At 45.3% G+C, this 17,702-nt stretch overlaps 1 protein-coding gene across 1 annotated transcript in view; it reads left to right on the forward strand.

Moving 5' to 3' along the window:
* Dhc36C (Dynein heavy chain at 36C) overlaps positions 1-17,702 on the forward strand; it is a 911,918-nt gene that overhangs the window by 306,700 nt on the left and 587,516 nt on the right. Inside the window, exons 19-20 of the mRNA XM_068227203.1 lie at positions 7,300-7,479; positions 7,559-7,690. Coding sequence (XP_068083304.1) covers positions 7,300-7,479; positions 7,559-7,690 — 312 coding nt within the window. The remainder of the gene's footprint in view (positions 1-7,299; positions 7,480-7,558; positions 7,691-17,702) is intronic.

Raw genomic sequence — 17,702 nt, forward strand, 5'->3', positions numbered from 1 at the left:
AGTCATTTCGCGGATGTCTCCGGCTCCGGGAATTACAATCCTGATTTCCTCGCTGTGAAGCGAGAGGCAGAACGTCATCACCTTAGTTTTGCCTCTCAAGCTTCAGAGGACTACAACGTGCCCTTTACGGAGTGGGAACTCCGCAGCGCCCTAGCGCTTTGCAAGGACACGTCTCCTGGACCGGACAACATCCACAACCAGATGTTGAAGCACCTTAGTGATGATAGTCTACTCTATCTCCTTCGTGTGTTCAACCGTATCTGGATGGAGGGTGATTTTCCGTCTCAGTGGCGAGAGGGCATAGTCATTCCTGTCCTCAAGCCTGACAAAGATCCTAAGTATGCAGGAAGTTACAGGCCGATTTGTCTTACCAACTGCCTGTGTAAGCTATTTGAGAGGATGGTAAATCGCAGACTCGTGTGGTGTCTGGAGAAACAAGGACTCTTGTCCGAGTACCAATGTGGATTTCGAGCCGCTCGATCCACCACAGACCACTTGGTACGCCTGGAGAGCTCTATCCAGGATGCGTTTCTCCGCAAACAGCACTTGGTAGCTGTCTTCTTTGACTTGGAGAAGGCCTACGACACCACCTGGCGATATGGCATCCTTTCAGTCCTGCATCAATGGAGATTCCGAGGTAACTTGCCGGTATTTATTGCGAATTTTTTGTCCCTCCGTCTATTCCGTGTCCGAGTAGGGAGGACATATTCGCAATACCACGTTCAAGAAAATGGAGTCCCACAGGGATCGGTTCTTAGTGTCACTCTGTTCGCGATTGCCATAAACGGTATTGTCGCTGCTGCTGGTCCAGCCGTAATACCGTCCCTATATGTGGATGATTTTGCTCTGCACTATAGCTCGTGCAGTATGGCAGTCGCAGAGCGACAGTTACAGCAAGCTATTAGGAGGGTGGAGAAGTGGACCTTAGAACATGGCTTTCGGTTTTCTGCCGTAAAGACCTCCGTTGTCCACTTTTGTCGTCAACGTACACTTCACCCTCATCCTGAGCTTTATCTAGGTAATGTCGTTCTTCCAGTTGTTGACACCTACCGATTTCTTGGGCTCCTTTTTGACAGTAAATTATCGTGGGAGCCACACGTGCGGGAGCTAAAAGTGCAATGCACCAAGAGGCTTAACCTCTTGAAGTTTCTTAGCAGCACTAATTGGGGAGCTGACCGCGTGGTGCTCCTGCGATTCTATCGGGCACACATTTTATCTCGGTTAGACTACGGCAGTGCAGCATATGGCTCCGCAAGGCCAAGCGTTCTTGCGAAGCTGAACAGTATCCACCACAGCGGGGTTAGGTTGGCGACGGGAGCTTTTCGTACTAGCCCCATCGCTAGCCTGCTCGCTGAGTCTGGTGTGCCGCCTTTACACCTGAGGCGCCAGCAAATGCTTTTTTCGTATGCTGCAAATTTGCGACAGATGCCACTTCATCCGAGCTATCCCTGCGTATTCAGCAATGGCAACCGTTTGTTGTACGTTGTTCATCCTCGTGCGACGCGGCCGGTTGGGATACGCTTGGATAGCAGTTATGAATTGTTTGACGTACCTTCGATTCCTTGCCTTGTCAGACAACCAAGTGGGGTACCTCCGTGGGTTGTACGACGACCTGAAATCATCCTGGATTTGCACACTGGCCCGAAAGGAGACACGGACCCTTCGATTTATCGGAGGATCTATCTGTCCGTTCTTGGCCGCTATCCAGGTTCAGTCGTCGTTTACACGGATGGTTCAAGGACAGATACGAAGGTGGGCTGTGCGTTCGTTGTCGACAATGATCGGTTTCTTTTTGCTCTTCCGGACACCTGTAGTGTGTACACGGCAGAGCTCTATGCTATCTGTGTGGCTCTGCGGTACGCACTCGACAATGAGCGCCGACACTTTCTCGTATGTACTGACTCCTTGAGTTCGCTTCAGGCTATTGATACCTGTTTCCCTCGACACCCTCTGGTGCAGCGGATCCAGGACCTGCTGGCCGGGTGTTCGGATGCCGACACCAGAATTACGTTTGTGTGGCTCCCCAGCCACATGGGCATAGAGGGAAACGAGTTAGCAGATCAGGCTGCCAAGGAGGCAGTTACACTGCCCCCGTTGCCTTTCAAGGTTCCAGCAAGTGATATTCGCTCTCAGCTGAGACATCTGGTTATGTCTCATTGGGAGATGGAGTGGCAGGCCATCCCACTTCCCAATAAGCTGAGAGCGATAAAAGGAACAACGAAGGTATGGAGGACTTCCCTTCGGGCTTCGCGGAGGGAAGCCGTGGTATTATGTCGCCTTCGGATCGGCCACGGTATCTTGACGCACTCCCATCTACTGAAAGGAGAACCCCCTCCGGTGTGTACCTGCGGCGACCATCTTACCGTGGTACACATCCTTACGGAGTGCGTGGACCTGGTCGATCTGCGCCGTAGTCTTAACCTTCCGAGTACTATCTCCCTTATCTTGCGCGATGACGAGCAGTCAGCAGACCTCGTCATCCGCTTTATGAGGGATAGCGGTCTGTTTTATCGTGTGTAATGATGTCCTTTGTGCTTGTATCTTTGTGTCAATTACGCTCTTATCCTATTGACTTCATTTTAGTTTGTGTTGCGTATTTTAATGTGTTCTTTTAACGTCTAATGTAAAGTATGTATATATATCTGTACTAGCAGGCAATGCCTTATTCCATTATCTCCTGTACTTTTTCTTCTTTTGTTCCAAAATAAGGCATTGCGAATTAGATCCACTGATTGTTTTAATTTCATACTCATTTTTCATCGCATTTTTTTAAAACTCTAATCAGTGGCTACGTTTTAAATTTTAACTATCATATGTCATTTCGTCCATCTCGTTCCATTAGGGGCCGATGACCTTCGATGTTAGGCCCCTTTAAACAACAAGCATCATCATCATCATCATCATGTTTTCTATTTTAGTCAGTGAATATATTTTGAAGATTTAATTATCGCTTTATTTCTTTGCACCTCGTACCATTAGGGTCCGATGACCTAGTTGTTAGGTCTCTTTAAACAACAATCATCCTCATCATCATCATCATCATCATCATTCATGTAAAGAATTAAGAATTCTTAAGAATGTCCGCAAAACGATTCTAGGTCAGCCTTGCTAATGGATCCAGGGAGCAGAAAAGGTTCATCTGCGGATGAGAAGAAGTGGATAAGGAAGAACTAGTATTGATGAGAGGAGAGCAATATGGATGCGATGGGTATCGCAGATGTCACAGAGTGTCACTTCATCTCAGGCTTATGATGTATCGGACCTGTCGCAATGTTCGGAATTGAATGTCGATCAGCCGGTAATCGCTGAATGCCAGCTGCATACTATGGGAATGGGAAGGCTGTGCTGGGTGGAGGCGAACGGCAGAATATACCACCACATAGGCATTTGAGAAGTGATGTGTGGTCAAGTTTACCATGAAGCGTATGCACAGTTGCCAACCCCATCCTCCATTTTAATCTCAATTTCCAATATCGCAGTGTCCGACTGAAGCAGTGCTAGTAAGATACAACTAATGTAGACTTAATGATCATCGATCTGACGCCAAACGGCGCTCAAGACGACTCAAAAAATTATTCAGTGACCCACAAAACGAACCCTAAACAAGGGGGGTAATGCCAAGAAGAACAAATCACCTGAGAGGGTGACAATGCATGAAGATGATAAGTAGTTGTCCTTGTTCTTAAATATTTACGTGTGTGTTCTTGTCTTCCTCATCTGTTGCTGTTACCTGCAGGCCCTGTCATGTGGTCGTGTGTTTATCCTTAATATTGATGTTACTGATTTTTTGCTCGACTAACTACTTCTATGGTTTTCGAGATGCCAAGTTGCTGGATTTTTTTTTCTGTAGGAGTTCCTTTATATCTCAGTGAATCTACCGACACGAAGTTGATGTATTTGAGCACCTTGAAATGCCAGTTGTCCCAGCATGTGTGTGTATGTGTGGTCTTGTTACCCGTTCCATCTTCCTATCTTTATTCGTTCACTTGTATGTTCCGTTTCTATTCGGGTAAAACGCATAGTAATTACAATTATTGGCCAGTACTTGATTTAAAGTTCAATTACAAGGCAGTGGTAACATTTAAAGTCTGATTTTTGTCACTAGTTGGCAGACCTATCCTTTATTCTCCCTGTTCATGGAACATTTTCCCTCCATTAGCTGTGAGAGTTCAAAATGGCGGCACTCAATTGGCACAGTGTTTAATATTGTGATATTTCTTGTGAATTTCTTTAGCTTCAAGACGCATTTCAAATATCGCTAATAAGGTTTTGATATTGTCCTACACACCAGGGAAGGTTACTGAGGTAAGTTAATAACCAATGAGTTAATGTGATAATTTATAAGAATCATTTTAGTGTGTGCCATACACGTGGGTAACTGAATAAATTGCATTATATAGCTATTGGCCACCCCCGCCAATAGCTGTGTTTTGGGAGTCGATGAAGATCGTGGTTTATATGTGGCAGACAAGCTTCTTAAATGATCAGAATATCAATATTCCTTGGATTATGTAATAAAAGCAGCCTATACAGTTAGTGGCCACCCGGCCAACAACTGTTTTTTGGGTGGCACTTTGTAGGTAATTTTTAAAATGCCTAAACTTCCAAAATAGGATTCTGCTGGTATGGAAGCAGCAATAGAAGAAATACACAATAATCCTAATAAATCTCTTCGAGAGCCGTGGCGAAAAATTATGGCCTACCACGAACCAGTCTAAAATTTAATTGAATAACCCTGCGCACAAAGATTATTTCGGTCCATCACCAGTTTTCACGAAGGAAGAGGCGGATACTTTAGTCTGGTAAGCTTAAGATGATTCAAAATGTGTAACATGAAGTAGAGAGGTACACAATTTGTCTTATTGCTATGGTTCTTAACAATGAAAGGGAAATTTAATCTTTCTAGGTGGATTCTCGAAATGACTAGAAAAGGTTTCCCGTGAAAGAGAGAAGACATCATTTCCAGCGTACAGAATTTTTTGACACTAAATCCACGGTCGAACCCTTTTAGGAACAACCGCCATGGTGAAGGCTGGCTGAAGGTAATAAGATATTCGTCGAACTGTTTATTGGGGTATCCATGTAATTGTAAGTTATTTTGAAAATATTGAGTTCTCTTTATTGTTTATAGGCTTTCCTGCGTCGTCATCCTCAGACAACAGACAGAACAAGTGAGTCAGTAACAGCGGCAAGTTCACGTGTTTCGCAAAGTGATGTTAGGAAGTGTTTTTGCGAAGTAAAGGAGCATATTAAAGAGAAAAACCTTGAAGAAGCTATGAAAGACCCATCTAGAGTCTTCAACGGAGACGAGACACAGGTTTCCAAATATGTCCCTCAACAGGTCGAGTGCTAGTGAAGAAGGGGGCAAAAAACGTCTGTTCGGTACGGGAGGAACCTTCTTAGGAGAACATAACTGTTATGTTCACCTTTTCGGCCAGTGGGAAAAATGTTGTCCAATTATTGTCTATCCCTATAAAAGAATTTCTGAAAAGATTTCAGAACCTGTTCCCAAGGAATAGGGAATCGCCCGAAGCGACAGTGTACATAGCAAATGTATTTCACCCCTTTCATGTGTCTGATAGTATAACATTGCCAGTAGTATTCTTTATTGACGGACATAAATCACACCTAACTTATCAATTAAGTGTCTTGTGCCGTGATTTACAGATTGAGATAATAGCACTGTCTCCAAATGCTACCCGCATCTTACAACCTGCTGTGTTTCGTCCCCTCAAAGTATGCTGGCGGAAGGCAGTGCATGATTCGTATTCTAAGCATCCAGGTGAGGTTCTAAACAAATCGTCATTTGCTCTTCTGCTGAAGAAGGTAGTTGAGTCTGATGCCAAACCTGAAACCCTGGCAAAAGATTTTGAAGTTTGTTGGATTTGTCCTTTATATCCTGATGCAGTGGATTACACCAAATGTCTTGGGAAATCTAACGTGACAGCGGTCTCGAAGGAGCAGGGACAGATTTCCTGCAATGATGAAAATTTTTCAAATGTAGTTATGAATTATGAGACATTTTTTAGCATTGTAGGAGCTGAAAAAATTGAAACATTTAAGAATAGCAATGGCACGATTCTGCAAGAAAGCAGCGAAGATTTTATCTCTTTGTTTCAAATATGGAAATATATCAAGAAAGGAAAGAAATTCAGGCGAATGTGAGGCGCTGAATCACGCAACGCAGCAAGTGGCATGATTCAGTGTAACAGCCACTCATCCAATCTGAAGGATATTGTTTGCCAATCCACTAGCAGAACACCAGAGAGAAAAGGGACAGTAAATATCAGTAGCAATTTGACCCTAAATAATGCCTCATAGCATATGCAAATAAGTGCAGAAACTAGCAATGTCTCAAGCAAGAGAATGTACACAAGAGGGGAGTATAAGTGTTCAACCAGCACGACTACCTCAGTAATCAAAAGAGCCCGTTTAGACCATATGGAGGAATTTCTTGTTTGGCCTGAAACTCCTAGGCGTAAAGGAAAGATGATCACAGATAGCCAGCCATTTGCTGTGACATCAAAAAAATATCAAGACATGTTTGAGAAAAAAGGAAAAGGAATGCAAGGCAAGCTACAGATGCACAATTGAAAGGAAATTATTTGGGAAAGGTGGAAATGAACTATCGTGTTGCATCTGCCATGGCAATATTAAAAATGGGAGGGAAATACGTTGTGAGATTTGCCGCAGTTCGTTTCGCGAAAAATGTGTACCCAACAACCACAAAAATCATATTCCCCTGGCTGGGGACGAGGATAGGTTCCTTTGCCATTTCTGCTACAATGTGAAATCAGCCAGTGAAATTGAATATTTCAGTGACAATAGTGTGTATGCATGATAATGATGAAGTAGGTGAACTATATTACCTAGTAAAACGTAGAATTTAACACTTTGTTCCAGGGAAAGTATGATACACTGTAATATAGGAATTTATGGATTGTTCAGTAAACCCATGATACGTCATTAGTAGAAATATGGAGTGGCCAATTACTGTACCAAATGTGGACAATTACTGTCAGAAGTGGCCAATAACTATACATTCTTACAAACTTACAAATAATTTAATGTGTAAATTTGTAATATTACTTTATCAAAAGTGTCTTAGTCCTTATTGTATTAGAAATAAATAACAATGCCAAAAATGTGTTTCAAAAAATTATTTGCTGCCATTCATGAATTTTATTGAATAACAAATTATCCTTAAGTGGCCAATAACTGTATGGTTTACCTACATATAACCTAGAAATATTTTGAAGTACTGTCTGATAGTAATGACTTCTTGTATGATGTGGCCAGGTGTCAAGGTGCGGCATGATCTATATGGAGCCTGTGAGTCTTGGATGGGAGGTGTTGCTTATATCCTGGCTCAACACCTTGCCAGAATCACTGCATAGTGTGAACAGGTCCATGATTCAGGCCATGTTCAAGCGCTTCTGTCCACCATTATTGTTCTATTTGAGAAGGGGTGGAGCTAAGGTGAGTCTCCATTTGGTTGCTCAGTAACTAGATATATTTTGTGTAATTTTGTGTTAATGAATTTCTTCTGCTCTTGTAGGAGCTATCCGTTACATCAGATGCTAACCTGGTGAGGGCTCTTATGAATTTGTTTGATTGCTTCATGGATGATTTTGCTGATGAAAAATATATGGAAGGTGTAAGTGATCTTGACATCAGGGCTCAACTAGAGGTGAGTCTGTCTTTTATAGTAGTTGAGTCTTCTACTTTTTTCTTAACCCTTAGCACTTGAATAAATTTGTCTGGTAACCCGTGCGGGTGGGGAAAGCAAATAAATATACACCCACGGTATCCCCTGCCAGTCGTACGAGGTGACTGGGTGACCAAGGGATGATTATTTTTTTTTGCTAGGGGCTTTACGTCGCGCCGACACAGATAGGTCTAATGGCGACGATGGGATAGGAAAGGCCTAGGAGTTGGAAGGAAGGGGCCGTGGCCTTACTTAAGGTACAGCCCCAGCATTTGCCTGGTGTGAAAATGGGAAACCACGGAAAACCATTTTCAGGGCTGCCGATAGTGGGATTCGAACCTACTATCTCCCGGATGCAAGCTCACAGCCGCGCGCCTCTACGCGCACGGCCAACTCGCCCGGTAAGGGGTGATTAAATTGGATACATGAGGCTACTTGTGATTAGTTCCATCATGCGAGTAGCACCATGCGTTGACGTTACTCGCGACTACTATCAACTTGCGAGGAAAACCATGGGTCTCCACGAACCTACTACGCTGGCGTAAAAGGGGGAGAGGTGATACTCACACGTGGCGCGTCCCAGGTGGTGGATAGGGGGTTCCTAACCGGCTTGCCGGCGGACTTGAGGGAAATAAAATACCTCTCGCGGACCAAACACACTACCCCGTGCGGGTGGGGGACGCACATGTAGAATACACCCACGGTATCCCCTGCCTGTCATAAGAGGCGGCTACAAGGGGCGACCAAGGGATGATTAAATTAGAACCATGAAACTACTCTTGATTCGTACCATCATGCGGGGATCACCATGGGTTGCATGTACTTGCGAGTAGTATCACTAAATTGGTACGAAATAGGTTTGTGATTAGTTGCAGTAAAAAGCCTGGCCTGGTGGATTCCAGTACCCGTGCGTTGTACCCATGTGGGCAACACCGCGGGTCTGGGCATAGCCTGTGATTTGTGCCGCTATATGAGCGGCACCGTGGGTCTGCGTTGCCTGTGATTGGTACCCACTATGTGAGGAACACCACGGGAATACCGGCGCCCGTGGCTTGTACACCTAGGTGAGGAACTTAACCGGTTTGCGTTGGCTATGAGTGGCGCCATTGTGTGAGAAACACCATAGGTTTTCGTTCCCTGTACGAATTGCAATACTTGTGAGTAGTACCATCTTGTGTGGACCACCGTGAGTCTTCGCTACTTTTGATCAGTACCCCAAAATGACAAATACCATGGTTCTACTTTACTCGCAACATGTACCATTCTGTGGGGCTTAGACTTGAATTTAGCACCCCTTCAGACATCAAGCATCATTGTGCTTTATAAATGGTCCCTTGGTCAGTAATACTCTAATTAACTACCTTCTTTTTGAGTCTGATCCACTGATTTTGTTTGTTTGTTTGTTTGTTTGTTTTTGTTTTTTGTAGGGTTCATGTCCATCCATTCATTCTTCATGACATTTTTTATTTTATTTTGGTCAGTGGATGAATTTGAATTTTTTGTTATTTCATTTCGTACCATTAGGGGCCGATGACCTCGATGTTAGGCCCCTTGAAACAACAAGCATCATCATCATCATCATCATCATCATCATCATCATCAAACCATGGGTCTACGTTATATAGGAGCAGTATCATTTTGCGAGGAACATTACGGGTCTGGGCGTTGCGTGTGGTGTCATTCAGTGGAATTCCACTGGTCGGTTCCACTGTGTTCAGAATAGGTCTTCGTTACGTATGAGTAGTATCACTTTATGAGAAACACCAGAGGTCTACGTCGCCTGTCATTAGTTGTACTACTAAGTTAGAAACACCACGGGTTAGGCTGGCGATTAGTACCACTGTGTGGGGAAAACCATTGGTCTGCGTTACCTGAGAGTAGTACCATTTTGTGAGGAACACAATGGGTTTGTGTTGCATGTGTGCGTTACCGTAATGTGTGATACATCGTGGGTCTACATTGCCTCTGATTAGTACGACTATGTGAGCGACTCCATGAGTATACGTGATCTGTGATTATTTCCACCAAGTTAGGAACACCACAAAAATACCGGCGCCCGTGATTAGCCCCACTATATGAGGAGCACCATGGATCTGCGTTGCTTGTGAGTGTTGCCCTTATGTGCGAAACACCGTGCGTTTGTGTTACTTGCGAGTGGTGCCATTGTCTGTAACATACCATGGGTTTACATTGCATGTGATTAGTACCACTATATGAGAAACACCATGTTTCTGCATTACCAGTGATTAGTACTGCCCCCGTTTTGCCGGGCAGCTCAGCCGGTAAGCAAAAGTCCCAGAGGCGGAACGTTCGCTTACAGGCAACGCTAAATTATAGGGGTCAGGGCAATCTAAGGACTGACGACAAATGAAAACAGTAAAAGAAATGGGTTTTAACATTTATTAAATAAAATATCAGCACTTTCCAGGTTCTATAAATATTTTCAAAATCTTGAAATAAAAATATTTATCTCTTCCCTGCTGGAATTCACCCGCAGTTCTCCATTACATTTCATTCTGTAAAGATACAGAACTAAGTCTTAATAAATCGTCTTAGGAAATTAAATAAATTATTATTTGAGAAAATCCTGTCTCAAAATATCAAAAATCTGAATTATTTTCCTTTTTTGAATTATTATTTAAATTAACAATACTCTTCGATTCATTTTACCGTGAGTCAAATTTTTATCTCACACGAAAAATCAAATAAATCATTTCTATTAATTAAATATTATTCTAATTAATTATATAAGCTTCAAATTATATCATAAAATTATTCTGAAATCCAATATCCAACTCATTAAATTCTTATTTTTATGTCAATTGACCTAGTGTTGTGCACAACTCACAATAGAGACTCAAAATTCTCGCATTGTAGCGTTAAACATTTTACATTTTGTGAGCTTATTTCATTGACGCGATCCTTGCTTAAGTATTTTCCCTCGAAGCAAAGATCCTAATCTATCTTATTCCGTCATAAAATTACTTAAAGATTCATAATTGAGCCAAATATGCTCGCCACAAAACAACAAAAAAATCGAAACTTTATGCGCTCAGCGTACACATGTCATGACGAAATATAACCATGGAAATCACAATTATAAACAAAATCAGTCATTCATCCATCTCACATTCAAGCTTTGGTCCACGGTAATATTATTAAATAAATTTATCGAATCCTATCTCTTGATTTTTAATTTTAAATTTTATTTCAAATATGAGAGCTTCTCCCGATGACAATATCAGACAAGGACTACCATTACGATCGTCTGACGTGTGATTGTGACAGGATTATCACTTTTCCAATGAAATAGATTCCACAACGATGCTCCAGGATAATTTTACAGTAGAAATCATCATTAAAATTCCATAGAACTGCCTACAGTCACAGATAAATAAACATTCGCGCATACGGTCTATGAGTCAAGACTTCGTTATTTTTAATCTCTTATTATCTCAAATTATTGATCAACATGTGCTGCATAAGAAGAAATTATGTTCAAAGACACACTCTCTTCCTTAACCGACTCATGTAATGGACACACAAATAAAATCCTATCTTAAGATCCATTTACAAGTCTCAAAAATACCAATAACAGTAAATGCAAAATTTTGTGGACATTCAAGCCACGACCAATATTCCAGGCCAACATCTACTTCAATATAGCACACATTAATCACTTATAAGCACAGTAACAATTACACTCATGACCTTTAAACATTCTATTAGACCGTAATAATGCCAATTATTATTATTATTATTATTATTATTATTATTATTATTATTATTATTATTATTATTATACGCGCGCGGTCGCGTCATCGCAGGCTATGGTTTAATGAAATCATAGATGACTCTATTCTATCTCGAATCTATGGTAAACCACAAAACATCAAGGAAAAATCCTAAATTCACAGAACACGTCGATATTCTGTCCCAAATTATTCAAAAATTTTCCATCATTAATTTATAAATTAATAATTATTATCGCGTGGGTCAAATATTTTTAACACTTTCCTAGACTTATCATGGGACAGTGAGAACATGTCACGAAGCACCCACTCAAATAGAACAAAGTATAGGTCCCAAATACACTCTCACACACATCAAATCTACCAACACCAGTGAAAGAAGAGTGAAATTCCTAACTACAAAGACTATTAGACCACGAACCTACTACGGTGGCGTAGCAGGGGGAGAGGTGATACTCCCACGTGGCGCGTCCCAGGTGGCGGATAGGGGGGTCCTAACCGGCTTGCCGGCGGACTTGAGGGAAATAAAATACCTCTCGCGGACCAAACACACTACCCCCTGCGGGTGGGGGACACACATCAGAATACACCCGCGGTATCCCCTGCCTGTCGTAAGAGGCGACAAAAAGGGGCGACCTTGGCGCGGACATGGATTGCGGTTGGTATAATGTGATGGACCTCCTGTTGATGGGAGAGGCTGAATACATCCATAGGTAATCCCTGCCTGTCGTAGAAGGCGACTTAAAGGGTCATGTGGCCATGGTCCCCTCTTTATTTTTTATTATTTTTCCGAGGGTCGGATGTAGACCATTCCAAATTTGATGTGCGTGCTGCCCGGCGATGGAGCTCCTATGTGTGCGACTACGCTCGAAAGCCCGTGCCAGCAACCACCCAGGACGCGGCGGGTGGGAGTATCATGTACCCGGGCAGTGGTATCCGCCTGACAACGCAGGTCCCCGCACAGCCGAATGCCAGAAGGACATATTATTATTAATTATTTTTATTTATTTTTTCTATTGTTAGTGCTCTGTACACGCTATGGGGTACATGCTATTGCGGGTGACCGGAGGAAGGGAGTCCTAGTGCTCATTGCCTCAGTCATCCCGTATTAGGCATCGTTCAACATCGGACCCCGGGCAATACCTGCTACGACCAGGTGGGTATTGCCTTGGCTGCTTGGTTCGGCTACAGAGACCCCTGATCGGAGTGGGTGGCATTCGGGGAGGATGCTATCGGGCATGGCTTCCAAACGAAGTCGGCTCTCACAAGGTGGTCGCCCACCTAAGTCTTTAACTTTTGCTTCCCTGAGAGGTTCAACTCCCTGGGAACATGCGCAGCGTGAAGGAATGGGATCCAGCTTCCCTAGGTTTCTGGTCGCTACCAGAACCGATGGGCAGGATTTTAAGCTGGTGAAGTCGATCCTGTTTAGTAGACACATCGAAGGCGTCTATGGCGAACTGGAGGAACTTAAGAAAATGCGCAACGGTAGTTTGCTTCTAAAGACTCGTACAGCACTGCAAGCTGATCAGTTGCTTAAGTGCGAGCACTTTGGCGAAATCCCCGTCAAAGTGGAGGAGCATAAGTCCTTGAACCTGGTTCGCGGAGTCATCTTTCACCGCGACCTTATTTTGAACACTGACGACGAGTTGATGGAAGACATGAAGAACCGTGGCGTGACACACGTCCGGCGCATTACGCGCAAGGTCAACGGTGAAGACGTTGCCACTGGTGCCTTCATTGTCTCTTTCAAGTTGTCAGTGTTACCAGAGAAAGTCAAGGTAACAACTTATCGTTGCGATGTGAGGCCGTACATCCCGCCTCCTATGCGATGCTATCAATGCCAGCGATTCGGACATATGGTATCTCGCTGTTCGAATCAGGCTGTATGTGGTACATGTGGACGAGTAGCTCACGGCGCGGAGGAGTGCACAACTCCATACAAGTGCACTAACTGCTCCGGTTTTCATTCTCCTCGGGATCGGAATTGTCCGACATACCTGAGTGAGAAGAAGATCCAGGAGATCAAGACCCTGGATGGTCTTTCCTACCAGGAAGCGCGCCGTAAGTTTCATTCTATGAATACACCTGCCCGTACACTCGACTATAGCTTGATAGCTCAGAGTCTTCCAGGTTCGTCATTTACGACCAAGACACCTGTCCAGACCGCTGCGCCCAAGGCGACTGTTGCTGCTCCCAGCAACGTCGCAAATAGTCAAAGCTCGAAGGGGGGGACCACCCAACCTTCGACCAACCAGAAGTCTGTGCCGGCTGGGAACTGCCAGCCGGCACAGCAAGGGGGGAAGACTAAGTCTCCCCCCCCCCTAGGAGGTCGACGAAAGTCGTGCCCCAGCCGGCGGAGGCGGCTTCGTTGACCAGGGCTGGGAAACCATCTCCCAGCCCGTCTAAACTTGAAAAGAAAAAGGGGAAGAAGAGCGCCCGTCCTGAGCGCTCTCGGACTTCCCCTGCGAAGGAGAAGGCATGCCCTCCATCTGGGGGATATGAGTCTGCGCCGGGAGGCACTCCTGCTCCCAAACCTGCGCGCTCTCCTCGTAGGGGACCCCCTCGCGCCCGAAAAGCGTCGAAGTTCTGGGCGGCACCCCTGCCATCTTTTGATGACGGGATGGATGTCGCGCTGTCCTCTACATCTACGGATGTAGAACTAGATAGTGTTTAGGCTTACGAGCATTTTGTTGCTCATAACCTAACACTCCTTTTATAGTCCACACTATGGCACTGTTACAGTGGAATTGTAACGGTTATGACAGGCATCCTGCTGAGTTACGTCAGCTTATTAGTGAGTACGCAGCGAGTATAGTCTGTATTCAGGAGACCAATTTCCGACCTGGTCATCACACGGTTTTGAGGAATTTCAAACTATACTCGACAGAACGATACTATGCGCACCGGGCTTCCGGAGGCGTTGGCATTTTTGTACGTTCTGATAGCTACAGCGAAGAGGTTCCTTTAAGAACCCCTCTTGAGGCTGTAGCTGTTCGCGTCTCGCTGCCTATCATAGCCACAGTGTGTAATGTTTATCTTCCACCAGGCCAGCATCTGAACATCACTGATGTCGCTGATCTTATAGATCAGCTTCAAGATCAGCTTCCACCACCCTTCCTCTTATTGGGGGATTTTAACGCCCATCACCCCATATGGGGCTCTGAGACGCCTTGCCCCCGAGGAAGAGAGCTGGAAACACTCCTATCAGATCTGGGTTTATGTATTTTGAACAGAGGGGAACAAACTCACTTTAGTGTACGTTACGGCACATATTCTCGCATAGACGTTAGTCTATGCAGCCGAAAGTTGGTTCCACTGTTTCGGTGGAATGCACACGATGATCTCCGTGACAGTGACCATTTTCCCATCGTTCTTACTTTGTTGAATCATAAACCCGTCGAGGCTCCCCCTCGATGGATTCTTCAACATGCTGATTGGCCAAAGTACACATCACTAGCTGTCTTTAGCGAAGATGTCAGGCGGACCGTCGGCGAGGAAATAACTTACATCACCCAAGTTATTCTTGCTGCTGCTGAGGAGTCCATTCCGTTTTTCTCGGGGACTCCTCGCCGAAAACTCGTTCCTTGGTGGAACGATGAAATAGCAGCAGCCATCAAAGAACGCCGTCGCGCTCATAAGCGTTACCGTAGACAGCCTACTGTGGCCAACTTGGTAACATTTAAGAAATTCCGCGCTAAGGCGCGAGTTCTTATTCGACAAAGTAAGAAGGCTTCATGGGAGAGATATGTGTCGTCCATGACGTCACATACTCCATCATCTCAAGTGTGGACGAAACTTCGACGAATTTCGGGTATTCAAGGATCATCTGCTGTACCGGGAATTTCCATTGCAGGCAGTGTCGCCACTGATCCCCTCGCCCATCTCGCTAGTCATTTCGCGGATGTCTCTGGCTCCGGGAATTACAATCCTGATTTCCTCCCTCTGAAGCGGGAGGCAGAACGTCATCACCTGAGTTTTGCCACCCAAGCTTCAGAGGACTACAACGTGCCCTTTACGGAGTGGGAACTCCGCAGCGCCTTAGCGCTTTGCAAGGACACGTCTCCTGGACCGGACAACATCCATAACCAGATGTTGAAACACCTTAGTGATGATAGTTTACTATATCTCCTTCGTGTGTTCAACCGAATCTGGACAGAGGGTGATTTTCCGTTTCAGTGGCGAGAGGGCATAGTCATCCCTGTCCTCAAGCCTGACAAAGATCCTAAGTATGCAGGAAGTTACAGACCGATTTGTCTTACAAATTGCCTGTGTAAGCTATTTGAGAGGATGGTAAATCGCAGACTCGTGTGGTGTCTGGAGAAACAAGGACTCTTGTCCGAGTACCAATGTGGATTTCGAGCCGCTCGATCCACCACAGACCACTTGGTACGCCTGGAGAGCTCTATCCAGGATGCGTTTCTCCGCAAACAGCACTTGGTAGCTGTCTTCTTTGACTTGGAGAAGGCCTACGACACCACCTGGCGATATGGCATCCTTTCAGTCCTGCATCAATGGAGATTCCGAGGTAACTTGCCGGTATTTATTGCGAATTTTTTGTCCCTTCGTCTATTCCGTGTCCGAGTAGGTAGGACATATTCGCAATACCACGTTCAAGAAAATGGAGTCCCACAGGGATCGGTTCTTAGTGTCACTCTGTTCGCGATTGCCATAAACGGTATTGTCGCTGCTGCTGGTCCAGCCGTAATACCGTCCCTATATGTGGATGATTTTGCTCTGCACTATAGCTCGTGCACTATGGCAGTCGCAGAGCGACAGTTACAGCAAGCTATTAGGAGGGTGGAGAAGTGGACCTTAGAACATGGCTTTCGGTTTTCTGCCGCAAAGACCTCCGTTGTCCACTTTTGTCGTCAACGTACACTTCACCCTCATCCTGAGCTTTATCTAGGTAATGTCGTTCTTCCAGTTGTTGACACCTACCGATTTCTTGGGCTCCTTTTTGACAGTAAATTATCGTGGGAGCCACACGTGCGGGAGCTAAAAGTGCAATGCACCAAGAGGCTTAACCTCTTGAAGTTTCTTAGCAGCACTAATTGGGGAGCTGACCGCGTGGTGCTCCTGCGATTCTATCGGGCACACATTTTATCTCGGTTAGACTACGGCAGTGCAGCATATGGCTCCGCAAGGCCAAGCGTTCTTGCGAAGCTGAACAGTATCCACCACAGCGGGGTTAGGTTGGCGACGGGAGCTTTTCGTACTAGCCCCATCGCTAGCCTGCTCGCTGAGTCTGGTGTGCCGCCTTTACACCTGAGGCGCCAGCAACTACTACTTATGTATGCTGCAAATTTGCGACAGATGCCACTTCATCCGAGCTATCCCTGCGTATTCAACAACGGCAACCGTTTGTTGTACGTTGCTCATCCTCGTGCGACGCGGCCGGTTGGGATACGCTTGGATAGCAGTTATGAATTGTTTGACATACCTTCGATTCCTTGCCTTGTCAGACAACCAAGTGGGGTACCTCCGTGGGTTGTACGACGACCTGAAATCATCCTGGATTTGCACACTGGCCCGAAAGGAGACACGGACCCTTCGATTTATCGGAGGATGTACCTATCCGTTCTTGGCCGCTATCCAGGTTCGGTCGTCGTTTACACGGATGGTTCAAGGACAGATACGAAGGTGGGCTGTGCGTTCGTTGTCGACAATGATCGGTTTCTTTTTGCTCTCCCGGACACCTGTAGTGTGTACACGGCAGAGCTCTATGCTATCTGTGAGGCTCTGCGGTACGCACTAGACAATGTACGCCGACACTTTCTCGTGTGTACTGACTCCTTGAGTTCGCTTCAGTCTATTGATACCTGTTTCCCTCGGCACCCTCTGGTGCAGCGGATCCAGGACCTGCTGGCCGGGTGTTCGGATGCCGGCACCAGAATTACGTTCGTGTGGCTCCCCAGCCACTTGGGCATAGAGGGAAACGAGTTAGTAGATCGGGCTGCCAAGGAGGCAGTTACACTGCCCCCGTTGCCTTTCAAGGTTCCAGCAAGTGATATTCGCTCTCAGCTGAGACATCTGGTTATGTCTCATTGGGAGATGGAGTGGCAGGCCATCCCACTTCCCAATAAGCTGCGAGCGATAAAAGGAACAACGAAGGTATGGAGGACTTCCCTTCGGGCTTCGCGGAGGGAAGCCGTGGTATTATGTCGCCTTCGGATCGGCCACGGTATCTTGACGCACTCCCATCTACTGAAAGGAGAACCCCCTCCGGTGTGTACCTGCGGCGG

This window comes from Anabrus simplex, chromosome 4, assembly GCF_040414725.1.
Source record: "Anabrus simplex isolate iqAnaSimp1 chromosome 4, ASM4041472v1, whole genome shotgun sequence".
Classification (NCBI taxonomy): Eukaryota; Metazoa; Arthropoda; class Insecta; order Orthoptera; family Tettigoniidae; genus Anabrus; species Anabrus simplex.